General features: G+C 44.7%; 1 protein-coding gene across 2 annotated transcripts in view; it reads left to right on the forward strand.

Moving 5' to 3' along the window:
• The window catches only part of ARHGAP31 (Rho GTPase activating protein 31), a 64,195-nt gene that overhangs the window by 23,755 nt on the left and 14,357 nt on the right, over nt 1-26,083 (forward strand). For both annotated transcript variants that reach the window (XR_015774798.1, XM_005523902.3), the window contains exons 2-8: nt 12,439-12,541; nt 13,023-13,167; nt 17,745-17,827; nt 18,402-18,509; nt 20,204-20,349; nt 21,673-21,871; nt 23,657-23,781. Coding sequence is in view for 1 of the 2 variants with exons in the window: in XM_005523902.3 (XP_005523959.2) it covers nt 12,439-12,541; nt 13,023-13,167; nt 17,745-17,827; nt 18,402-18,509; nt 20,204-20,349; nt 21,673-21,871; nt 23,657-23,781 (909 nt within the window). In the remaining variant the exon portion in view is untranslated. The remainder of the gene's footprint in view (nt 1-12,438; nt 12,542-13,022; nt 13,168-17,744; nt 17,828-18,401; nt 18,510-20,203; nt 20,350-21,672; nt 21,872-23,656; nt 23,782-26,083) is intronic.

Below are 26,083 nucleotides of genomic sequence, written 5' to 3' on the forward strand. Positions count from 1 at the left end.
TCACTCTTGCAGCTCTGCTGGCTCTGCCAGACTTGGGGCCACATCTGCTGTTGACTACAGTTGCATGCAGCTGGAATAATTTTTTCGGCCTCTGTGGCAATTTATGGACAGAAATTGGAAGCATAGTCCTCTGCTTAGTTACTACAGTGTCACGAGAAGGTGACTAGGCCACAGATAGGAAAAAGAAGGAGAAAATCACATTATAACAATGTATTTTATTGATATATGCCTGTGACTCATCCCAGAGGAACATCAGGAGCAGTAGTTCTAGATAGTCTGCTAAGGGACAGGTCCTATTCTGGTTATTGCAGTGCACCCCTTAGTAAACACCCTCCCCACCCCACCTGTTTGGCTACAGTGGTATGGATGTGGTATTGAAAACCCTGGGGGGCTCTATTTCTCCAGTCAAGGGAAACCCTTTCTTGCTGGGGTTCATGTCCTAAGGGGACCCGATTTGTTGCTCTGTGAAGGAAGCCATGGGACCCTCATGGCTGAAGTCCTGTGAAGGGCAGGCAGCCCTGATGCCCTGGCTGGCCATGCTCCTCGCCCTCTGCCCTGCTGTGTGTCCCTGTAGCCACAGGCTCCAGGACTGTTTCTTACGCTGTGCAGCAAACTGCAGACTTCCTGGTGGGAGATGGGACAAGCCCTTCGGCTTCTCTAATGGGACAAGTGCAAACCTTGAATATCAAGGGCTGGGGGAGGCCTGAAATGATTTCTGGTTAGGTTTCCTCTTCTCTGCTGTGGCAGTGGCACACACAATGGCAGTCTGTGGAGCTGAAGTGATTCAGCTTGGTGTGAGCTGTGTCCTGCACATTTGTCGCCCATTTCCTCCACTGCTGATTGAACAGTGCTGGCAGTGGTAATGATTCCTTCATTTGAGAGAATAAAAAAGAAGGCAATAGTCTGGTGTAAAGGTCTTGGCATTTGCTGCAGCTTATGACAGCGCTGCTGGAACGCAGGGGCTGTGGCTACTCTATTGTGAGCTTACATTCCTTAGCAGTGGGAAATCAGCAGTTGTAATTAGTCTCTGATGTTCTCTGCTAATAAGTGATTTTATGGTACTTGCAAATAACAGCATCCCTAAGACATAACTGTATTGCTTTGACCTCTTATCTCTTCTCTCTCCTCCTCATTGAGAGGGACCCCAGATGTTCTCCAAGACTACTTGGCAAAAAACCATCCACCCCTGCTCCTCCCTATTACATCCCTTTCTCCAGTACTGTTTTTTTTCCCCCAGCCACTGTATAGGAAAATGGTTCCTGCTAGTCCTCATGGAAAAGGACACAGATGCTGTCAGGAAGCCCATTTGCTTTAGGAGGAAGAGGGGCCTGACATCAACAGGAAGAGCTGTGCAGCAGAGCTGCTGCTGCCTCTGAGAGAGGGGGGCCTTGAAAACAATGTCAGCTCGCAGTTTAGGACTGGCCAGCAGGAAACGCATGCACCCTGGTGTTTGCTGTGCAGAGGAAATGATAAGCACTACCTGGCCTGACTTGGAGCAGAGATAGCATGGGGAAAAAAAAAGGGGGGGAGGGGGAGCAGGAAAGTTGTTTTTCTTCATAGTAGTATAGAGCCTGTCCTTTGCAAAATGGAAAACAAAATAAATAGTGAAATATGGAATATATCAGAAATCCATTGGGGGGCTTGGAAACCGAGGAACACAATTGCCAAGTGATTAGATTTACCGCTTTAGTAACTGCTTGACATTGGATTTTTTTTCCATTGTTAGCACTGAGAATGACCCTCAGTTTGATAACCCCTGGCATGCATATTTATTGAGAGGTGAAGGGAGTGAGAGGCTTGTATCCCCTGTGGAACTGGGAGGATTTTTTATGCAGGAAAGACATGGGGACAGTGCTACCACTGGAAGCAGAAGGGCCTTGGGAGGACAAAGAAAAGTATTGTATAGATGGATAGCTTTCCTGACTTGTCCTTACTAGGTGAGGGGCTAGAAACCTTCTTGAGAAGTAAGGAGGTACCATCGTGCTGAATATTTTATTCAGCTTTGTTTCTTTTCCTCTTTTACTAGTGTCTTTAAAAGCAACATTGTGCCTCCTCTCATCACTGACCATGGCACAGAACTAGTTTCTGTTTCTGATGCCCTTACACCTCTAGCAGGCAGTTGCAGAGGTACAGTCCCTGCAGCTTAGCCTTGGAGAAACCATTCCTTGTGCACTGGGTGCATTTCAGTAGCTGTGTGCTGACATACTGAGGTGGACAGGCACAAACAGCATGGCAGGAAACATTCTAAACAATCCTAGCCCAGCATCAGCCTCTAGAAGGCTGGGAGACACTGTGACACCATCTGCAAATGTTGTTCTGCCTCTTTTGCTGTCCTTGCTGATTCTCTCAGGCCCTGGAGAGCAAGCAAACTGCCCTCTTGCAACATATGTGAGCACTGATGTGCCACAAGGCTGGCAGATGGAGCAGTGCTGTGCTCCCTGCTGTTTCTGAAAGAAGCCCTGAAGGAGAAGCACCACATCCAGATGTTTGAGCCAGGCTGCTCAGCAGCTTCTTCTTGAGCTCTTTACGCTCCCTGGTGTATGGAAAGGAAAACAAGATCCTCGTGAACACGGCTGTAAGAGTACACTTTAGAGTACTGCAGCCTCTGAAGATGAAAAGGTGTAGTCAGTATGACCCATATCCCATGGGCTGCCCTTCTTAACTAAACTAGTGAGTGAAACCAGTCCACTGAGGCTGGTTCTGGACATGCTGATGCAGACATCCATGCATGCTTGAGGAGCAGCCCCCCAGACCAACAGCTTTCCTTGGCTGTGAGTGAGTGCTTCACCCAGCAAAGCCTTCAGCAGCAGCAAGCAGGATGATGCTACAACAGGCAGGAGCACCAGCATGTCATGATGTATTCCCCCAGCCCTATGACACTGGCCTAGCATGACTTTCACATCTTTTGACTCTGTTAGGCTTTGACTGACACCTCATTAAAACCCAGCTACTTCTCTAAGGAGAGTTTCCTGGTAATGCACTCGAAACCTCACACATGCACGCACGTACATACATAAACAAATATAGTTGTATGTGTAAAATACATTCTTATGTGTACATGTGTGCACACACATTTATGTGCTGATATATACCTTTATTTACTTGTAGAGTTATGTGTGTCTGATCAGGTGCTGCTTCTGTCAGAATTTTCTCCATGCTTTTTGGGCACAGAAGCTGAGCCCGCAGACTGTTGTGATCGTATACCCTGGGCACTGCTTAGGATGGGTAGGACAGCACCTTGTTCCACCAGAAAAACTTCGGTAATCTGAGTCACCCACAGCTTAATCCTCTTCAGATAAAGACTGACCTGTTTTCAGCCCTCCTCTGAGCAGGGTTGGGGGGAGCATTTCTAGGTGACCTTCCACTGCCAGCAGAAGTCTTAATTCTCCACTCTGTGCTGAAACTCACACCATCATTTTGTGTCCTTGAAAAGCTGGTGAAAATGCTTCTATCATTCATACACCTCCTTTGCTAGTATTTGCATGTCACAGTAAAAGGTAAAAGGGACTAGAACAAATTGATTTTATTATCTTTTGTGGAAGATACTGTTGAGTCCAATGGGATTTTTTCTATGAGTGTGTTTCTTTGGGTCAGGCCCAGGCAACCTGGCAATGAAAACACTCAGTCTAAATATATGTTCAGCAACTGAGCAAAGATGGAATGGATTTGGTGCTGCTTGGCTACAAATTATAATGACTGATTAATGCTAGAGCCTTTGCATGTTTGTTTTCAATCAGATTGACATCATGAAGCCTTATTTACTTTTTCACAAAAGCCTGTTTTCATTTGCCTTTCACTTCTCATTTGCAGTCGTTATGGGTTTTCATTTAGGCTCCTCATCTGTCTGCCTGTGATATGTAATGATCCTCAGCAATTTTTCCTGCTCTTTGCCTTAAGTTGATGACTGTCTGTAAAACAGCCCATCTGGAATAACCTCTGGAAGTTACTGTACCGCTCTTGACTAGGAGAGCCCTTGAGGCAAGATCAGTGAGAGGCCTGAGTGAAAGAGCATTGCTGCATAACCTAGTGTCAGCCTGCATCAGTCAGTCCATCAGTGTGACAGAGGGCAAGAGAAGAAGGAGGGAGAAGATATAAATAAGTGCTGTGAGATTCAACCATGCCACTTTTTTTCCACATGAGAGTTTTTCCACCTGAGTCCACAGTGGGGTGGTGGGCCCCTGTTCTCCCTTTCACGCACCTGAGCTCATTGGCACTGCCATCCTGGGTTAGCTGGCACAGCTGGGTATATGCTTTAGAGCTTGGGAGTGGCTGTCATGTATGTTTGTGAACGTGTGGCAAGCATGGAAGGAAAACCATGAGTGCAGGTGGACCTCCGTCCTCTCCTGCACATTTGAAGGGACAACAGAAATTTCCTGGGGAAGAACAGCAGAGAGAACTGCAGAGCAGCCCACTTTGCTGCAGCACAGGTGTTCATGAGATAACAACCCAGTTCCTTGCTTCATCCTGCTCTTCCCCAGCCTTCCATAGCATTTATTTGGGGATTAGTTGCTTTGCCATGCCATCACTAGAAGAGTGAAGTAAGGATCTGTCAAACAGTGAGAGATCATTACAGAGCAGCACAGAAACTGCAGGCAGATTCCATGTCCTCAAGAGATTCCTACAGATTTAAGTGTATGGAGATGGTGTTTGTGAAGGGCACAGTACAGAGGGCTTCAAAACTGTTTAACGAGTAGCTGGTATTTTTCAGGTGCACATCAAGACCTAAGCACTCAGAATTTCTTTCTAACAGCCCCAAAAGTCTGCCTTATAAAGAGAAACCTGGAATCCCTATTGCCTGGCACACTAGAGTCCAAGTTGTAAAGAATTGGGGGGCAAACTAACACTGACAGCCAGGTAGGGAGCATTGATCCCCTTGAATTGCTGCTCTCCTGATCCTGGGATCCTAACAATCCCGTGTAGAAATCTCAAAGTGTCAAGGGAGATTTTGGCTTCTGCACCCTTATAACAGTTAAGAAGTGTGTGTTAGAGCTTGCAGGTTGCCTCCAGAGTAATTTTGGGACTGTAAGAAACGCAGCAGGTCTGCATCAGGTGGCAGGCCCAGGTAAAAGATGGAGACTGTGCTTGTTTTTTAAGTTTCTTCTGAAGCTCTTGTAAATGAAAACACATAGATCAAAATCTAGAGAGAGGAGGAAGAAACTTACTGAGTCCATGTAATTCTGTTGCTTTGTTGCCAGCAGTTAAGAGGGTTAACATGGCTTACTTTGGTTTCTATGCTTAAGAGGAGAGCAGAAGAAGAAACGAAAGCATGATACAGAAAACATGCCATAAGCTTCTTTATCGATCTGGATGAAGGACAGCAGGCTCTTGAGAGACTTCAGATGAAGCCTACATTACTGGCTTTCCATCCTATCATCCAGCACTTACCTGGGCTCTTCCCTGGCAGGCTGCTTCTCCCAGCTCCCTTGGGCTGCAGCATCGGCATCGCCCCACTTCTGCACTCCATCAGCTGGTGCAGTCTTTGGATTTGTTAGTGGTTTTACTACATGTCACCAGAAAGAGGTCAGTGGCAGAATTTCTGTCTTACAGCTTGCTTATCATCACAGCATCTAGGCATTTACCAAGACAGAGGTCAATTCATTACATGCAGCTTCAAAATTATTCTGATATTTTCTGTACTTACAGCTGAGTCCATTTCAAGACACAGCATAAATTGTCTAGTTACTCCTATCTTCAGAATTATTTATCCCTATTTCTTGTGCTGTAGGAACAAAATGCTGTACAATATCCACCCTAATTTGCTGTGGATCAGGGTTGTTAGGATTTGAATGGTTAGCTGAGGATGTGCACAGCTCATTGACCTGCCATGCAGAACCTGAGCCACTGTTTTCTGAGGTGGTTGTACCACAGCCATAAAAGTTAGGAGTGGAGATATCCTGTTCTGTTATCTGGTCTTTTTTTTTTTTTTTTTTTTTTCAGGAAATTGTCAGCAGGATGTTTTCCTAACAAAACTATTCTAGTATTTAGTGCAACCTCTTTCAAAAGTGCCTGCGTGACAGAATTTGCCAGCTATGTCAAGGTGAAGTCACATTTCAGAGGGGCACAGTGACCGTCGGGTCTGAGAGTCAGCGTTCAGTGTCTGCTTTGGCAGTGCTTCCTCTTAGGCTTTCTTTGATGTGTGCTGTCTATGAGCTGGCCAGGTCTGCCACAGGCTTTTTCATTCCTGCTTCAAACATCACAGCTGTCAGATCTGCTCTGGAAAAATCAGGTGTTCCTACATGTCTTATTTAGATACAGTAGATTTAAGCTGGGTATAATATCAGTGGGAGGAAAAAAAATAAAAAAATCCTTGATGGTGGTGCTATTGACTTTACTCAAACTCACAGCTGAGCCTGCAGGTTGTGTTGAAATGCGTGTGCTTGAAATCAGGAGGCCACATCCCAAAGAGCACTCAGTGTTTCCATTTCCCACGCAGGCCGTGGAGGGTGATGGCTCGCAGCATCTGACAGATTTGAGATCTGTTTTTCCTACATTTTTGCCCACCAAACCACAGCCGTGCACAGGACAGTGCTTTCATCGCAGGGAATGGCACTGTTGTGATAACCTTTGTGACACTGCAGGGGCATTTCCCACAGAAGCAGAGGGGAAAAAATACATGAAATGTGTGCCTTAACACAGTGAATCAATTGTGCTGTCTGTGTGGACAGGATCACCTTGGTGCCAGCCATTCACCCTTTTAAACTGTGTTTATGGCAGCTAAGGGAGAAAAGCCAAGGTGAATTGTAACAAGTTGGTTTGGTTTTAAGCCTGTTTGGTGCTGTTTATCTGTCTCATGCTGTTTAAATACAGGTGTGTGTGTGTGTATGGAGGGGTTGTGGTAGCTTAGCTACAGCTAACAGCCAAATTCAACACTGGACTTTGAGAGTGAGACAGGTTTTGGCTTTTTTTTTTTATTATTCTGTAAAATTAACTTAGTGCTGGTGGAAAGTATACACAGACATCCTCTGACTGAGCTCTTTGTCCTCGTGGCATTTATGTCCTGACAGGGCAAACCATCCCCTTTCCCAGCTCTGCCAACTTCATCTCTGAGCAGGAGGGACCCTCTGCAGGGATTTTGGATGCTGTGGTCCCTTCCATCCCTGGGTGCCGCTGACAAGGAGACAGTGGAAGGCAAAGGAAATGCTACTTGGTGGGAAGGCAGGGTTTATCCTTAGCTGGCACTGGTTAGGGCTGTGCACTGGGAGGAAATCTGGTGTTGTGACTCATGTGCTGCACCAGGGCTCGGGTGAGCTGCAGGGAGGAGAGCACAGTGAGATCTGCTCTCGGCTCTGTTTCTCAACCAACCTTATGCCTAGTGAAAAACAGGCAATGTCAGCAAAGAAAGGAAAAAAAATGTAGTGAATCAGCTTTAAAACTTGTGATTTACAGTAGAAAGTCAGGAAATGCAGAAAAATATCGTATCAGAGATACTGATGATCAAGTATGCTGCCATTTGTACAATGTTGTTCCTTTCCTGTGATTAGGAGGCCAACTGAATATATTAGTTTGTTCTGTTATTTTTTTGTACAAAATAACTCTTGCTTAGTACAGACTGAAACACTTTTTAGAAGGAAATATTTCCTATTTTAGTCATTTAAATTGAAATGGGAGACTTTTGACCTTTATTGTCGTGGCATCGACATAGCATGATAGGAAGCATGTGCTGCTATTGAGGGTAATTGAAGACAATTTAAAGAAATAGTAATGCATAAAAAACCCAAAATGATAAAATAAAAATGGTAAATGGTTGCAACTTCTTTTTTTTTTTTGTTTTTGTTTTATTTTGTTATATTTTGGAGAGAAATTAAAATAAAAATCCAAACTACTTCCTTCAAGTCAAAAATCAAAAAGTTGGTGTTCCAGGTGAAATGAAAGGTCCTCATTTATCCTCCCAATAGAAGAACTAAAATTAAAATAAAATTACAGAGGACATGAAACCTCCACCATGTGGCAGAAACCACCTACCAAGGAGGCCCTGAGCATTTCTGTCACCAGTGCTTATCCTTACAAGTAGTCTGAGAAAATAACAGAAGGATAAAGTAAAATATTAGGCCTGCTGCTATTCAGTCCAGGTCAGTGCAGTGTACCCTGAACACATGGCCCAGTCCAGGCTAGCTAACTTAGTGTCTAACTGGGCACTATTCACACTGACTGCTTAGGGTGTCTGCCTTAGCAACCTCCTCCCTGGGGTCCCTCTTTAGCCCATGGAGACTCAGAGTTTCCTCTGGAAGGTGGCACTGAAAGTCACAGGATATTGCCTGCATCTCCTTGCTCTTTGCTGGCTTTGGTGGGAGGCCAGGAGGCCATCCTCCCTCTGGTCACTGGATGGGGTCACTCCCTCTTTTCCTAGTGACCTCTCCTGCTTGGGCTGCTTGGGGATTTAAAGAGGGACATGCTTAAAGGTCTCTGCAGATTAGATCCAAAATGCTCAGTCCAGTGCCAGATGAAACCTTTGTTAGGCAGGCAAAGAATGGGCTCCTTGCTTGCTGGTGGGGAGGTTTGGTGGGTGGCAGCACCATGGCTGGGAAGGGACAGAGGAAGGGGAAGGAATTAGAGCCAGCAGTGCTGGGAGGAGGGAATTTCAGTGCCTGTTGCTGCCACTGGAAGCTGGGGGGATCAGAAGGAGGACAGCATGGTGCCTGACTCAATAAGAGCAGCAGACACGAGTAAAGGAGGTGGCATGATCTGTTGTCTTGGAAAAGACCCTGGTGAAGGTGCATGTCTGTGTACACTGAACTTGGAGGTGATATCCAGTGAGAGTGGAACGAGTTACTGCAACTGCTCTTCTGGTTTATTTTTGTCTAGGGGAAGAGAAGTATTGTCTTTTGTGTGCAGTATGTTTATAACTGAATTTCCCTTCTGACTGATGCCTCGCTCCGTGCTCTCTCGTCCTCCTCCATCTGGTTTCTATTGTAGTTTTAAATGAGGACAGTTTGGCTGTCTGGCAGAACAAGCGGGGTCTGTGTGACACCAGCTGCCCCTTCCAGCTTCTAAGCCTTCTAAGCTTCCAGCACAGTTTTAATTATAGGAGTGTCAAGACTGGACTCCCTCCCCGCCATCTCCTTTCTGTGCCTGCACGTACAGCCCCTGCTGCAAATCCCCTTCCACGCCTGATCTTCCTCTGGGAGAGACACAGCCCTGTGATTTACATGCCCTGTAACTCCAATAGAGACCTGCTGTAAATCCCATGCCAGAGCCTGTACCTTCCTGCATTCAGGGTTGATCCCAGCCTCAGTTCATCAGGAGCCACGTCTGAAATAATCCTACCAGCTCAGAAACTCCTGGAAGTGGGAGAGAGCTGCTCACTGCTGCTCTAACCTCACCACCCCCAAAAGCCCAAAAGGCTAAGCTTTGTAGGAGATCAGAGCTGCTCAGGAATGCCAGAGGTACAGGTCCTGCTCAAAGAAAACATTTATTGTGCTCCAGTTCCATACAAGTGCTGCATTTAAGGGCTTGATTTGCAGGAAGTTGATGTAGTCCCTTCACCTCCAGGGATCTGAGGTCAAAGTTTGTAATTTTCAGCTGCAAGTGAAAGGTGTCCTATGTTGGATTTTTTTTTTGACATCACAAAACTGCCAGAAATTTGTCTCTTCCTAGGAACCAAAGACCTGGTATGGCAGGAAATCTTGTACATGATGAGTGAAGGGCACTGGCAGAGATATGTGAGAAGCCCAGGGTTGGAAAAGCAAGGAAAAATGCAGGGCTGCAGTAAGAGATACTGGCAGAGCTCAGTGCATATTGTCTACGTGCAGTCTACAGGTTGTCTCTGCTGTGGAGTTTTCACCCACTTTTAAAAATGGGTTGAATTTTATGCATTTGCTACAGATTGTTCCCCTCAGGCCCCTGTTTTTCCTTACCAGTCCTCAACAGACGGATCTAGCCTTCTCTTCTTTTTCTGTATAGGGGGTTTGCTTACCTGCCTGAGGCCTATTGACCTCATTTAATCCAAGGAAACTTAGAACTCGGCCAAAAAAATGGTGTGATTTAATAGGTCTTACTTTCAAGAGGTCAAATTAGTCACAACAAACATCAGTATCTGCATTTTTAGTTGGTTTTCTTATTCTTAACACTGAGGTTTTGAAAAGTATCTAATAAAGGATGCTTTGTGCATGGACCCCATTTTTTGGCAGCCAGGCACCATCATATGAGGCTTGTCTCCATGAAAGACTGTTAGCCTTTAAACAAACCTTGTCACGTGGCTGTCGTGATCAAATAAGTTTTCTGTTCAATTAATTCTTCTTTTTTTCAGGTTGCATGAATGGTTTCTATTCTCTCACTCAGATAAATCTGAGGTGGACATGGATCTACCTAACTTCCATTTTTGCTGGTTACATGTCATTTATTCTGAGACCCCTACCAAGAAGGAAGGTTTAATATGCCATGTACCATAGCTTCTACCATAAAGATGTTAAAATCTGATTTTCCAGAAATGGAGATGAGGCCTGAAGTAATTTGTCTTTCCCTTTTTTTGATTTTTAGCATTCTCATCATCATATGATTTGAGTTCCCTACTGCAGTTCTAGATAATCAGGACTTACTCAGACATAAGAAGGTCTTCTTTTTCTGATGTGTCACTTGGACTTTTCTTGGAAGGATGTTAAGGAAATTTCATACTGCTCTTTTTTGCTCTCTCCCCTTCCACACCATTTAGCCCGCATAGGAAGCAGGTGTTGCATGCACTGGAAGGAATACTTCCCAGGTTCTTTCCTTTCTGGAAGGCTCTGATGTGATCCTCAAAAGTCCTTGAGGAGACAGTACCATAACTCTGTGACTGTTGTGGACAAAGCTTTCACTCTGTAGACTTCACCTGTTGTCTTTGCAATTTCATGGTCTCATGAGCACTGTTGTAGGCTTAGGGCCTCTGCCATGAGCTCCACCCAACAACTTGAGGGTCTTGAAAATCAGCACAAGGGCTTTGAGTGTGACACAGTATGACCAATGTACCCATGTTATGAGTGCCTGCTCAAAAAACTCATAAAGTCAATTTTTCCCTGTTGTTTTGGAGAAGCTCCTTTGAGAAGAATTAGCTTGTTTGGACTGTTCAGGCTTCTAAGTAATCACTGAGACTTTGTGTATTCCTGCATTTGGGTTGGCCAAAAGACAAGAGAAGGGACACACAAAAGGACTTCTTCTTTGCTTCCCTCAGCAAGTCAGGAGGCAGAAGGGCAGCGCTTCCCTGGCTGACTGGCTCAATAATAGTGTGTCACTGAGAGAGGTGCAAGCTTGGAGCCCTTCTCACCAGAGCCTGTGCCCTGCACTGCTTGGTAGGGACAGGTCCACTCATGAGCTGGCTCTGGCCTCAGTAGCTCCCATGAGAAATGATAAAATAATGAAAATTAATAATGCACTAACTGTTTTTGTTCAGGCTATTGTTGGAGTGCTGTCTTTAGATGCCATCTGATGAAGCACATGTTAATATATCATTATATTCCTGAGTTTTGAGCAGAAGAACTCGGGGAAGGTCCAGCCAGAGGCTGGCTTTCCAGTCAAATCTATGGCTTAGCTGGTTTTCTTCCATACAGCTTTTGAAATGTGCAGTGCAGCAGAGTCAGCATTACAGCAGGGAACTTTTGACTTGTGCATTTACTGACTTTTGTGCCTATGGCTGTGTGAAGCATTGCATTAAATACACAGTAGTTTCTAGCACCTAATAAGGAAGGGCTTTCTTACTGTTATTGTTATAGCTTGGGTTGTTATAGTACTGGGGACAGGGAGGCTTGATCTGACCAAGAGAATGGGGGGTTCTTATACCTATATAATGGGGAAAAAATAAACATATACTTTGGGTCCAAGTCTGGATATAACTGTTGTGCCTCAGGCTCCTCTCAGCTTTAAGACTGGTTAAGTCTTTGTCTAGTTATGTTGATGGAGTTCTTTTGAAGCCAATGTCAGGTTTTGTCAGTGTGCAGATCTAGTCAATATTTGAACTTTATACCCCCTCAGTGGGATTTATGTGCACTAAACTGTGGGTATGTAGGCTTATATGGAAGTGTGAATGCTTCTCTGATTTTTATCCAAGCCAATGAGACCTTTTGGCACAATTCAGCGAGGCTGGAGCTCTATACTGGGGAGGGTGGAGGTTCCCAGGACCTCATGCCTGGAAATGCATTACCACATGCTTTCAATTAGAATGAAAGAGCTTCTTTTATTTTATTTTGGAAGAAAAAGGAAGAGAGGGAAACTCTACCTTTCTTTCTGCTATGTTACTGTGACTTCAGGGTCAGTCATTGTCACATGTCAGTGAGCATTGCGTGGCACAACCACAGCATATCCTCATGGCCACTTTGCAGGGGTTATTTTTGATTTCTCTCATTGCTGTACCCTTCCCTGCATCCACAGAGAGCCTCTGCTGTTTTTTCATGGAACTGTCTCCTCTGTGGTGACTTGTCAGAGCCATCAGTGGGTATTCATTAGACATCTTGCTTTGCTTTCCTCTCATAGTCCCTTACGTGCTGAAGAGCTGTGCGGAGTTCATCGAGACTCATGGCATCGTGGATGGGATCTACCGGCTTTCAGGAGTGACATCCAACATACAGAAGTTGAGGTAAGGGCATCATTTGGGAGTGTCAGAGGGATTCAGGGGCATTACTCAGTACCTTTTTGGCATTAGTCCCTCAGACTGTGGCCAACAGAGCTCCACACTGATGCAGGAGATAAACTCTCTTTGAAGTTGGAAGCAGGGGAAGACAACATTTTAGGGATTAGCCCAAAAAGCCCTGTATCTCCCTCTGCATCTATTAGTGGGAAAGGCATAGAGGGTCTCAGAGCAATTGCTGAGTTGCTCTCTCTCACTTTGGGGCAGAGCAATCTCTTTATATCAGTTTGAGGTCCACTGCCTGTGTTAGGGATAATGGAGACTAATTGAAATGTCAGGGTCTGAACTTGGGACACAGTCTGGGCCGGCCTGTAGAGACATCTCTGCTTTCCCATTTGTTTTTTTCTCTAGTTGCAAATGAGTACTTAGGGTGGAGTACTGGCCCACTACTGCTCTTATTCACCCATATTATCTTCCCATGTTGTTTCAGACAAGAGTTTGTTTCTGACCAATGCCCAGATCTGACAAGGGAAGTTTACCTCCAGGACATCCACTGTGTGGGATCACTCTGCAAGCTGTACTTCAGGGAGCTGCCCAACCCTCTCCTCACTTATGAGCTCTACAAGAAATTCACGGTGAGACCCTTGGCTGTTCTTGTTCCTCTCCGGCAGTGTGGATGTGCTGCAGATTCCTCCATGACAGCTGTTTGGGATTCACTCCAATGTCCTGGCTTCTGGTGCATCTATCCATATAAACACTTCTCAGTGCTCTTCCCTTCTCATTTTGTGTTGGCTCTCTTTCCCTGTCCTTGTTTCTTTTCACCCTTTCATGTTTATTTCTCTCAGTTTTTATGCTGTTTCCTCCCCTTCATCTTGCTCATTTTTTCACTGCATTGCTTCCCTGCTGCCTCTTTTTCTCCCTCCTGTGCACCTCCTCCCAGCACTACTAATTCTCTTTCTTTTCTTAATTACTGTCCATCACTGAGAGTCTTCCTGGTCACCTGGGCATGTGATCATAATCACAGGGGTGTGGTTTCCTCATCCCTGTCCCTCCAGCTGTCCCTGACACCTGCACAAACTGATTGCCCAGCCCATGTGTAAAGCATCAACTTTTCTGCATCTGTCACATTTTTCATACTGTTTGTAGGACTGAAAATGAGGTTGCTGGTTATGCCAGATACGGCGTATCAGGTCCATCACGATCACGTTATAAATACAAATGGCAGAGGAAAGTGGCAACTGGCCAAGCAGAAATCTCTGTCTTTGTTTAAAGAGATTCAAAGAGTAGTTGCTTGATTCTGGAAAACAGCCATAGATTATACGTGGATACAATTGGAGCTTAGGAGCAGACTGCGGGGGAGCAGAAATATAAAACCACAATGCCTGAATTTTTAAGAGACTTGGCTAATTTTGATGACAGATAATATTTTATGAAGAGGTGGCACAGCAAGCTATGCTTGTTATTAAAGCCGCCTGTGTCTTAGCACTCTAAATCTACTTTCAGTTTTTTATGACACCAACAAATTTGCATGCCGTCACTGAGGCTGAAATCTTGCGTGCTGAAGGTATGCACTCTCAGCTAGAAGAATTCACCAGCTTCTTAAGATAACTGGTGTGGGGGATGGGAAAGATTGTTTTCTCAGTGCTAGAAACATCCGTCCTTTGTTAAGAATTTCTGTCATCCTACTCTTTCCCATTTGCTGGGAGGAGGAGGCGACAGCCATTGCCAAAAACGTCAGATGTTGCAGAGAAGTTCTGCAAAATCAGGTGCTGCTGTCTGAGTTGCCTCTATCCCAAATCAAGCACTTCCAAGTGACTCTGCTGTGGCAGCCAGGAGGCACTGGGAGAGATCCATGGGATTCTGACAAGGAGATGCTCTCCAGAGACTGCCAGTTGCTGCTCTGGGAAGAGGCATCAGTGCAAGGGGTGCTTGCTGTGGGGCAAAGCCAGGTGGGACCAACCAAGGAGGAACTTGCTGTAGGAAGTCAGGCAGCTGTTGGGGACACGACTCTGCTGGGGATTGTGGCGTGGGGAGTGGCTCGCTGTGCTGCCTGACAGTAGTGCTAGGTGTCTTGCTGTACCAGTGCCAGATTTTAAGTAAGATTGGTCTTTGTTTCAAGGTGATGTATAGTCAAATCTTCAGGGAAAATCCTGAGCAGATTTAAAAAATGGACCTGTATCTTCAGGATATAAGGATTCTGAGGATATGGGGCAGGATTGCTGGAGACAGGATGAATAGGATCTTGAAAATACAGGGTATCATTCAACCATTCACTGTAACTGATGAGTCTCATTCTTGTTGGAGCTATTTGGCTGTTGTCTTCCTTGCTATCACTACTGATTTATGAAAGAAAAAAAGTGCTCTAAAGGAAACATTAAGATTTAGATGGAAACTTCTTTTAGGAAAGAGTGTTTGCTGAAAAGAGAACTTCTGGGATGATGACTTGCAGATTTTCAGTAGATACATTTGGTAAAAAACTTTATTCAAAAACAAAAAGGAAAACATTTCTGTAACTGTTTCTTTTACAAGTACTTTCTAAAGGAAATGTTTCAACATTACATCAGCACATTTAACTTACATAAAATGTCTTTTAGAAAAGGGTTAAATACTTCAAAATCTAAATTGCAATTTCTGTAACTAATGTTTGAGTGCAATGCTTTTGGTCAACCTTGAACAGTTATTTTCTAAAATCTTATGCCAGCTTCCCAAAATGTTGTCACTTTCAGCTGACCTAAAAGGTGGTTTTTTTGGTTTTTTTTTGTTTTTTTTAATCTCTGGCTTTTCAGTTTTTCCACTTAGCCACAAAATCCATTATTCATGTAAGCCTGCTCAGTAGGGATTTATAATTGGTAACCCAGCTTATAGGAAGCACAATCAGATACCAGGAGGAAAGAGAGAAAGAAAAAAGACTGATTCCCCAAGGAGCAGAAAACCCACTAGGAGTGTGTGTGTGTGTGGGGTGTCTGAACAGGGAACAGTGGCAGCTGTACCTCAGCAGACAAGTGTGGTAGTTATAAAGAACACATTCTAATCCCATCTTGACTGAGCCAGAGCTGTCTCTGAGTTGGGATAGGCTGCAGTTTGAGTCACCACAGTGAGTCAGAGAATTCTGTCTAAGGAAAGTCAAATTCTTAATGACTAGGGAGGGGTTGGTCTTTTGGTCATCACTATGTCAAATTCACAGGTGTAACATCCCAGTCATGACCTCACTGGCTATAAATTTTTGCCAGATGGTTGCCATCTTGTATCCTCGTAATTGATAGTTGTTTCTCAGGACAGATAAGTTGACTCTGCTTGGGTTTTTGTGGCTTGGGCATAGAGGGACCAAGTATTCCCTCAGAGCAAAGCAGCTCTAGGAGGCCAAGCTTCTCTCTCTGGACTTTATTCCACTTGATAACCAGGGCTCATGAACTGTGCACTCCCAGAATGACTAGTGGAGTTAAAATAAATCTTAAATGGCATAAATTCATACCATGATGAACAGATATGCAATAAATGGAATTACTGGTTCTTCCTTGAATTCTGTATTCTGCTGCTGTAATCTGCAGTTTTGGAGGGCTCCTCAGGTTTCAAAAGCACAGCTTGTGTGGGTCAGATGTGGCTCGGAGGACTGAATGGGTCATGACCTCAGAGAAGCTGGTATTCACTTGCTGTCTAATCATTAGCTCTTTGAGATCTGGAGGGCTGAAAATAGGAATGAAAATGTGCACATGGGGAGAAAATACTACAAATAAATAAATAAATATAGTTGAAATATATAAATCTAGTTGAAATCTAATGCTTTAGGCGCACCAGTTAAAGTTTTTATTTCTCTCAGTCTCCATCTTTGGACAAGGCTATTCAACTGGAGACACTGCATTAAGATTACAGGAACTCTTATGCTTAGGATTTCTAGGGGTTGTTTTTTTTTTATTTTTTATTTTTTATTTTTTATTTTTAAGGAGCTGTAGCCATGTGTTAAATCACTAGAAGGAGTTAACCTGCCTTTAATTTGGGCAAACCAAATACATTTGCATCTCATATATGACTAGTGAGCTCACTTGTTTTGATCTGCCATCACTTCTCTGGCTGGGAAACTGGCAGTGTTTGGTTAGCTGATGGTTGTAGATGAGAAGTGATCTGCAGGGAAGAGGGCAGTGACTAAACCAGCATCATCACGGTGGGTGCTGCAGTGATTGCTGCAAGAAGATGCCTCTCTAGCGGTGGTTGGTAATTTCAGGTTCATGTTTAAGCCACGGGTGGCTTGGGAAGAGTTGTTTCCTTCCTTTCCTCCCCTGGCAGTGCTGACATCTGTCTGGAGGCAAAGCTTGTGCTGGCAGTGCGGGTCACAGCATCTTCCTCTGAACCCGCTCCAAACTCCAGTGGCAGGCGGGTGGGTAGGAGGAGGTGCCCAGACAGTCGTGCACTGTTTGAACTGGCTGGTGGCTTGTCCTCCCCCAGCACAAATATTGAAAGGGAATAGCTGAACAGATGAATACCAATGCAGTGAACTCCGAGGAATGCTGACAAAAGCTTCTTGTGGCTCTGTGAGCTCTTGGTCTGTAGAGATTTGCTCAAGACTGAGATGTATAACCTTGATTCTATCTAACCCTGAATATAAGAATTTATTAATCTGATGGGCAGGGATTCTGCTAAAGCTTCTTCCATCATGAAAGATGCAAACCCACATAAACAATCCCCTCAGCTATGTTCTTATGACAGTCAAAATATCGCTCATTTTGAAGAATACGGAACATGTACATCCAAGGTGTTCTCGTAACACAGAGCTTGAAGAACATGTTTTATTTTTAACAGGTTATTTTTGGGGGGGTGTCATTGCTTTTTGCTTTTTCCATTATTTTTACTTCTCTTTCCCCTCTCTTTCTATTTCAGCCATCATTGCTCAAGTTAAAAAAGGGAAAAGAACCGAAAAAATACCCCACAAAAAGCAAAGCAAATCAAACCTACACAAGCCAAAAAAACCCTGTAATTTGTAATTGAAGGTTTGAGGCCTTCAGTGCCCCTCTCCCATAAACACTGACCACCATGTCTGAACGTCTGGGCATGGTGTTCTGAGACATGGAATAACAGTGCAGGAAATCTCTGCTGTGCTGGGTAGGGTAACAAGAGAGCATTCCCTTTGAGACAGGGTGTCTCGTGTGACCCTTCTTATCCCTCTTCCTTTTCCCCTGAGTCCATTGGCAGGGTGTACTGTTTCCTTGTGTCCCTGCAGGAAGCAGTGTCACGCTTCCCCGAGGACGAGCAGCTGGCACGAATTCAAAATGTCATCCAGGAGCTCCCACCATCACATTACAGGTAAGATTGTGTCCACAGAGGTGCTGAGGATCAGCGTGGTGACCTCACCCTCACCAGGGAATATTGCCTGAAATAGCTCTGGGATTCATTTCCAGAAATCAATTTCCAAAAGCTGACTCACCATTTCCAAATATGGCAACAATTTATCTGGCATTTAAATATCATTGAGCAAACCTTTGTTAGAGACAGAACAAGGTCTCCCTGCTGCAGTCTTACCGTCCTCCTTCCCTGAGTATGACCGCTGTGGCACCCTTGGGCAGTGTCCTGGGGGTGGTAAGGAGAAGATGATCTGCTGGAGGTGCTTGGAGGTGCCCATCTCTCGTCTTCTTTGCTCCCATCATGCTGAGGATAGTTTGGTTCATGCCCCACCCTTGGCCACCCCAGAGCACAGCTGTTCAGGTATTCACTGCCATCCCATGCAAATGCTGGCACTGTGAAACCTCTGCCCCATGGGCTCTGTTGTGCCATTGCAGACACTTGGGAGGGGACAGGGCTGGCTCTAAGCCGTGCTGGCCCAGCAGGCAGGTGCTGGTAACGTGACACATTTTTCTTTCTTTGTGTGAAACCCCTGCAGGACATTGGAATACCTGATCAAGCACCTGACTCACCTGGCCTCCTTCAGCAACATGACCAACATGCACACCAGAAACCTGGCCTTGGTGTGGGCTCCAAATCTCCTCAGGTACTGTAGAGATTCCTCTAATCCAGAGCCCCATGATGAGCTCCAAGGGCAGTGGCAGCATCTGAGCCTGCTGACCCATCATCACCTGAGGGAAATGCAAAGACAGGGAAAAGTTGAACAGCTAGAGGGAAGAGCATAGCAGAGCAAACAGCTTTTCTTCCAGGTTGAATAATTTAAAGTTTTACTGCCAGCATCCAAGGAAGCTTGTGGGTTTGTGTGTTTCTTATTAAACAAAAGTTGTTATTTGCAAGTTGAGCATAGATTTAGAAACGAGGACTTAACTCATCACTTGGGAATGTTAATGACATTTTTGATGGTGCCAGTGCTTCTGCAGCAGGGCAACGAGAGACAGCAAGGATCAGAAGGGAGAGAAACAGGGCAATAATACTACAGACCTGTTGCCAGATCTGCTTGTACAAAAATGAGATGAGCTTGCTGGGCTTGAAATGGCAGCCAGTGTCAGATCTCAAGACCACCAGCTAGTTTTTCATATTTGTTATGTCTGGCACTCTGCTGTGAAGAAGCCTGGATTGGTTGCAGGCAGGGGTTTGGCTGCTATGTTGTAGAGCTAAGCAGAACAAGGAAAAATAGCATCTGGGGAAAAAAAAATAAATATTTTGTATCTTGTCGAAACTCCCTTTCCATCCATCCAATACCCCTGCATTTAGAGGAATGAACTATGCAGGGAGAGTCCAGGACTGCAGCTGGGCAGGAGAGGGGGTGATGGCAGACCATCAGGTTACCCCTGGGCTGGCAGAGAGCCTTGCCTAGAGAGGTACGGGCCTGAAAAGCATGCTCTGAAGAGTTATCTCACCCTTCTGAATCCCAAAAAAGGCAGAGTAGGTTCTGAAAATGAATCAAATGTTGACTCTATTGAATATCATAAATTGAGCCTTTACTACTGAGACATTTTCATTCTAGCATTTATCCTTGTAAAAAAAAAAAAAAAAAATGAAGTCTGTTTTTCCTTTGCAATCTTTCATAGGTACAAGTCCCAGGGAGGAAAAGAAAGGAGCAAGCAATGCAACTGCAGTCTCCTTACAGGGTTATCCTCTTGGCTATGCCCCAAGCTGTTATCTAACACACCAGTCATTAACTTTACAAAGGATCCATTGCCCAAAGATAATTTCTTCAGCAACACTTTGGCATGTCAAGATAAGGAATGTTCCTCTGCTGAGAGCAAGATTGAGAATGTGGGAGCACAAGGGGGGCAGAGAAGAGACTATTGGGGCACACGGCAAAAGTGTTGAAGAAATTGGCATGGGGAAGACCTGAGCAGGGTTTAAAGGATTTTACTGAGAGGTGACTGAAGCATTGAGCAGGGATCTAGAAGCAGCATTTGAAGGCTCCTGTGTTGTCTTTCAGGCCCAGCCTTGAAATAGCTAAAACAGGAAAAAGGGAGAAGAACTTGAGAGTCACAGTTTTACCTGCTGAAGAATGTAAAAGCCGAGTGGGGAAAATAACAAATTCAGGAAAGAAAGTAACAGAGGTGGCAAGGAAATAGAGAAAATTATTTTTAAAAGAGTGAAAAGACAAAGAGAGGATGAGGGCCTGTGAGGGAAGGAGAGGAAGAGGTACAGCAGGAGTGGGGAAATCATCCCAGTTGCCTTGCTTGCAGGAAGAAATCTGGTCTGTCCTTGCCAGGGGCTGTGTGTGGCAATGCTCACTACTGGTACCCCTCTTTCCTCATGCAGGTCAAAGGAGATTGAGGCAGTTGGCTGCAATGGGGATGCAGCTTTCCTGGAGGTGCGAGTGCAGCAACTGGTGATCGAGTTCATCCTGAACCACGTGGATCAGATCTTCAACAACAACAGGAAAGCCAGCTCTGCAGAGAACATTGGTAGCAACCTCCCTGTGCCACCTCCCATGTCACTTGCTATGTAGTTCAGCTCTCACTTCAACTAATATTACAAGCACAGTAGCCCTTGCTATCACCACAGACTTCCCCAAAAACACCTTGAGCCCAATATCTCATTGCTCTTGCCTTCTTCACCCCTGTCTTCAACATTTTCTTTTTGACTACTAGCCCCCTTCAGCGTTTTCTCAGGTTTCCTTATGTCTCATCTTTTGCATGATCTCATGTGGCTTAACCCTTTCCACAAAAGGAAGTTCACGTGATTGATTCTCAGTCTAGGTCTAAGCTTTCTGCCTAAGTCCAGCAGCCACAGTCTCGGCTATTCTCTCAGATTCCCCCAGTTACAATTCCTCATACCAGCAATACCTGCCCTGCAGCCACTATTTCCACCCAAGTCAGAGGTCACACTCCCAGGCACTCCTGGCAAAAAAATTAATCTTGTGTTCCAAAAACTTATATCTTGTTCTTGAGGACATTTTATAAAAGAGATTTATTTTTTTCTTAGGACATCAATAGTTTTCAGAGATGCTGATTTTGCGGTTTAGTGATGGTTTTGTTGGCAAAGACTGGGAAGTGAGAAGGCATGGATCCACAGTGACCTCACATAATTTCAGAAATATGCACTTTCCCATTTTACACATTTGACAGACTTCTGATACCTTCAGTACTCAGGCAGTATCCACCTTTCTGCTTTGCAGCCCTGTGTCAGCTCATTCTGCCCATCATTCTGCCCTTACCTTAACATGGCTTTGCCCCTGCCCCCATAAACAGACACTTTCAGTTCCCTGGGCTGCCAGTGACACTGATGTCTCTGGCCATGAAATGGATTAGAAAGTTAAAGTAATGCTGGTTTTTAGAACAACCCCCTGTCCTGGAACAAGACAAGGAGAAAGACGTGGAAGTGAGAGAAAGAACTAGGCACCAAATTTGGATCAAGGACTGAACTGCTTCAAAACTGGGGGAGGGTAAGGGTGAAATGGTGGAAGGGAGTGAGGGAGGAGTAAAGGGAAGGTGTGAATCCTGGTGGTTTTCAGAGACACCTCCTTCACACAGAAACATCTACGGCAGAGGAAGCAAATCCACACAACACAGCCTTTGGCTGGCAAGCGTGGCCCCTGCTGGGAATGTACTCAGATGGATAAGGTTGCTGGGGAGCTGAAAGGCTTATCTGACAAAAAGCCTTTCTCCTTGCACGTGCCACTTCTTTCCCCCCTCCACAGGAGGTGTTCCAGTCAAATAAAGCCATGAAGCTCTTACTCTGGTCTCTCTTCCTCACCCCAGGCTGGAATGTATTTTCTTTTTTTTCAGAGAGCACATCAGTTGTGAAAAGTTTGACCCTCCCCTCGGCCTCCCTGCCGATGAAACTGGTGAGCCTAGAAGAAGCCCAGGCACGGAGTCTGTCTGCATCCCACCCTGCTCGGAAGGAGAGGAGAGAGAACAGCTTGCCTGAAATTGTGCCTGTAATTGGGTCCCTCTTCCACACAGTTGTTGACCTTCCTGACAGCAAGTAAGTGCCAAGAGGAGTGTAAAGCACAAACAAAAAAGTGCAGGTTCCTCAGTTTGATTGGGAATGATGCTTTTGTTAATGTGATACTCCCACATCTGCACTCATCTGATTCTACAGCCACTATCCAAAGATAATGCTGTGTCTTTCACAAAAGAGGCAGAGCTTCTCCTGAGAAGTATTGCAGGTGCTGGGTCCATAGGTTCACTGGTTCCCATCTCTCCATCAGGGCAGAACCTCACAGACCTCCTGCAGGAGGAGTGAATTGTGTTTGCAATCCTTGTGCCAGCTCAGAAGTTGGCTAAACACGAGATGAGAGTGGAGCAGGTTGGGGCTCAGCTCATCTACGAGTTCCACCTGCTGGTGGCTGGTCTAGGACATGCCTGGTGCCACATGCCTGCTCCAGCTTCTTCATTCTCCTGGTTCCTCTGCAATTACAGCCAAGCAGGAAGGCTCATTTTCACTTCCAGCATGGAGAGATATTTACATAGTGGCACCTATGCCAGCTACGTCTGTGCCAGGAGAAGAGTCCACTTTCAGCTGAGGTTGCTGCAGTTGTTGGCACAGCTGCCCAGAATAAGTATTTATCTCTTGGTCTATCTATCTGTTAAAATATAGCCACTCTACTGCCTGGTTCTAATAGATTATAGCCTCTGCAGCAGGAGGCTCATTAATCTACTGACCCAGAAAGCACCAGAACAAAGATATTTATTGGCACTTGATATATTAAAGCAAAAAGGAGTCATCTAACAGAATACTGGCAAGAGGATAACCAGCTTAAGACAAAAGGATGTATTGTCCCTCTGGAGTGCCTTCTCTTTTCTCATTTGAAGACAAAAGTCCTATCCCCAAGATATTAATCCCCTTTGTAGGACTGATTTGTACTTCTCTGTGTACTGATCAGAAAGACAATCAGAAATAAGGGGATAGAAAGCCCAATGTGGAGAGCGAGACAGGGAGATAAGAGAATTCTTGCTCTGAAAGAGGGAAGATTGGAGGAGGAGTCAGAATGACTATGAAGGAAGTGAAACAGAGCTTCATGAAGAAACATGTATACAAGAAAAAATTGCATTAGAACAGGCAGCTTCTTTCTGCAAAAGCTGGGATTTCCGAAGAGACATGGGGAACTGGTGTCCCACTTCCTCTGACAGTTACAAGAAATTGATTTAATTCCCTTAAACCTCTTCCTGTTTGGTTAGTACATTATACTTGCATATGAATATATAACACCTATGATTAAATTAATATTGTCCTGAGAAGCATTAATAGCTAGTTTTTATTAAGGAATTCTTCTATTTTTGCCATATGACATGGTCTTTAAAGCATTACTTTGTGCACTGAGAAATGGTACCGGTTCCATCAGTTCCCTGGAATTTATCACACATTGTGCCATTAAAACCTGTTAAAAAGGCAATTTTCCTTTGCTTTATTGAAGGATAGTCTGAGCCTTGGAAACCTCTCCTTTCTGGAGACAAGCGTGGTTGATTGCTCAATCACTGTTGCTCTTAGCAGGATGCCAGAGCCAACTATCTGCAGGCTTAGGTGTCTTTCCATCCATGAAATAGTTAAATCAGCAGTATAGATAAATCACTTACAGGATGATTGCTATCTATATAGCCCACAAGGGTTGGTTGTATAGCTATGCCTTGTATGCTTTAGAATTAAAAGAGGTGTGAGAAGCAAAAAATGGAAAGTGTTGAGGGGAGGCAGCTCAGAGGCATTTGGAGGGTATTAAAAAGGTAAAAGTCTCTAAGGTTTGGTGACCATCTGAGCCTTTTTTCCTTCCAGGAGGAAATTATCCACCAAGTCCAAGAAATGGAAGTCAATATTTAATTTGGGCCGCTCTGGCTCAGAATCAAAGTCTAAACTGAGTCGAAATGGGAGTGTCTTTGTAAGGGCACAGAAGCTCTCTGGTAAGAACACACTTTTCAGCTGAATGTTTCACTCTGAGGCTTTCTCTTGTGTTGTTGGTAGCATGGGATGACCTGTGTCCACTTGCCACTAATGCCATAGACTTGAGATAGTCTGATGGAGTTGTGCTTGTTGCCCGGTTTCACACACATCTCATATTCCTCTGATGGCAAGAAACAGCCTTCCAGGAGGATTTGACAGACAGCTACAGTAAATATTACATTTTGGTACCTGATAAACAGGCTCCTGTTGTCCAGCTGTCAAGCCTGGGGACTAGGAAATGTTATGTAGATTTGGATTAGTCCACTCTTCCAGCCCAGCCAGTCTCTGTCTCCTAAGGCTCATTTCATGGCACTGGGTGAATGGCTGTCCTTCTAGGCTGTCCTTCCACTAAAGGACATTAAAGAACCAACTGCATTCAGTGTCTTTGTGAAAAACAAGGCACCAGGAGTGCCTTCAACTCTGTCTCTCGGCACTTTGAGAGAAGCCATTGCTTTTGCAGAATTTACAAGAGAGAAGTTGTCTTTTCTCCTGGCTGTAATCCCAAGTTATAAACTCTCCTGGGCTGCAATCTCTTAAACACTCTGCTTCCTAGAAAATCACATGGCAGTGCCAGTTCCCAGTGTTAAGAAATGATGACTCAAGCTCTAAAAATCAAGAACTTGACTTAAAAGTAACCACATTTTTAAAAAGAAAGCATACCCTTTTAACTTGAATTCATAAATAAATATTTTGGGTTTATATGTTCTAGATTTTTTTTTTGTATCTCCAAGTCAAGGAATTTATTTTCTATAGGGAGATGAAGGTGGATTTTTTCTTTATATAATCTCATTACTCCAGGAGTTGGTGTTTGGAGGACCACTACCTAACAGTGCAAGACTTCAAATAAAATAGTTAATATCGGCAAGATTAGCTACCACCACATATAACAGGCTGTATTTGGATCAGAAATGAGTGTGAAGCCAAATGCTGGACCCAGTTCTTTTTGGAGCCCTGCCTTCCCCATGTGTGCATGTACAGATGGCCTCACACAGTGTGCCCATGACAGACTTCAAAATTGCTCTCTATCCCATTTTCATCACGGGATCACCTTCTCACCTGCATAAGGAATACTCTGTCTCAAAATAGCGCTAACCCAAGGAGGCACAGGAATGATGGCAGCCCCAGTGATCCTTGTTCCAAGGACAGTACTGAGTGACAGGGGGCTGGACATTTTCACCAGCAGGACACACAAATGCACAGCTGTGCACAGAGTTTTCAGCACTGAAGCAGTACCTTTCAGCAGCAGCACTTCTGTGCTGCTGTGTTACATTTTTCAGTGCTCTCTGCTTACAGCCTAATGTGAGGGAACAGATGAAGTTGCTGCTAAAACTCAGCAATGCTTTAGCACAGCTTGAGTCTGTGCACACAGATCTGTAAGTCACATAAAATGTGACTTACACAGCTCCCCAGCTTGAATTCTGTTCCTCCTGGAAAGCAGAAACAGTGCTCAAGACATCACGTCTTATGAATGTAGAAAGTAGCCAGGGCTCCGTATAAGTGTAAAAAGTAGCTGGACTTTCTCCTACACTCATGTGAGAGACAGAGGCAGAAGCCTCAATTATATAAACAGATGAAGTCCAACAAGCCTTCTGACTTTCTGCTTTACCTACTTTGTGCAACTCTGTAAACAGCAAACTTTACTCCCAGACATTTTCCAGATCTCCATGGACCCTTTTTGGGCTGCCAGAGACTAACTTGTCTTCCTTGCCAGTTACATTTCCCCACCTCCCTTCCTTTTTCAGAGCAGTAACAGCTATAAGCTTCCAAAACCTCTCAAGAACAGACCTGTAGAGTGTATAGTAACAAATGACAGCTTGTTTCTGGACAAGTGAGTCCAGTGACGATGGCCAGCAAAATAGGTTGCTTACTGCCCTCAGAAATTTCCCAGAGTTCTTGCTGGAGGCAGGGTATGCTCACATCAGCAAAAGAGCCAGTAGTGCAACGTAAAAATAGCCCAACATTTGCTATCAGGAGTGAGAGGTGAGAAGGCATTGATGTCAGTTTAGTTAAAAAGTCCCCTACAACCAATAGCCTAAGTTGGGGAGGGGAGTGGCACATGACAGCTTTGGGGATGCTTAACTGCTTCACAGTGGAGGTGGTGTTGACTGGCTGGGTTAAGTATAGCTCTCCACATGTCCAGCAGGTGCAAAGCTGTTGTTAGCACTAGCAGATCCCCAGCTGTGTGGACAAGTGTTGTGGGTAATAAGCCATGTGGTGTAGATACATGGGGGAATGCTTGGAAATGGAAAGTGTCTGCCTGGC

The sequence above is a fragment of the Pseudopodoces humilis genome, chromosome 2 (assembly GCF_049639895.1).
Source record: "Pseudopodoces humilis isolate 2021_Gansu_Grassland_sample_001 chromosome 2, ASM4963989v1, whole genome shotgun sequence".
Lineage (NCBI taxonomy): Eukaryota > Metazoa > Chordata > Aves > Passeriformes > Paridae > Pseudopodoces > Pseudopodoces humilis.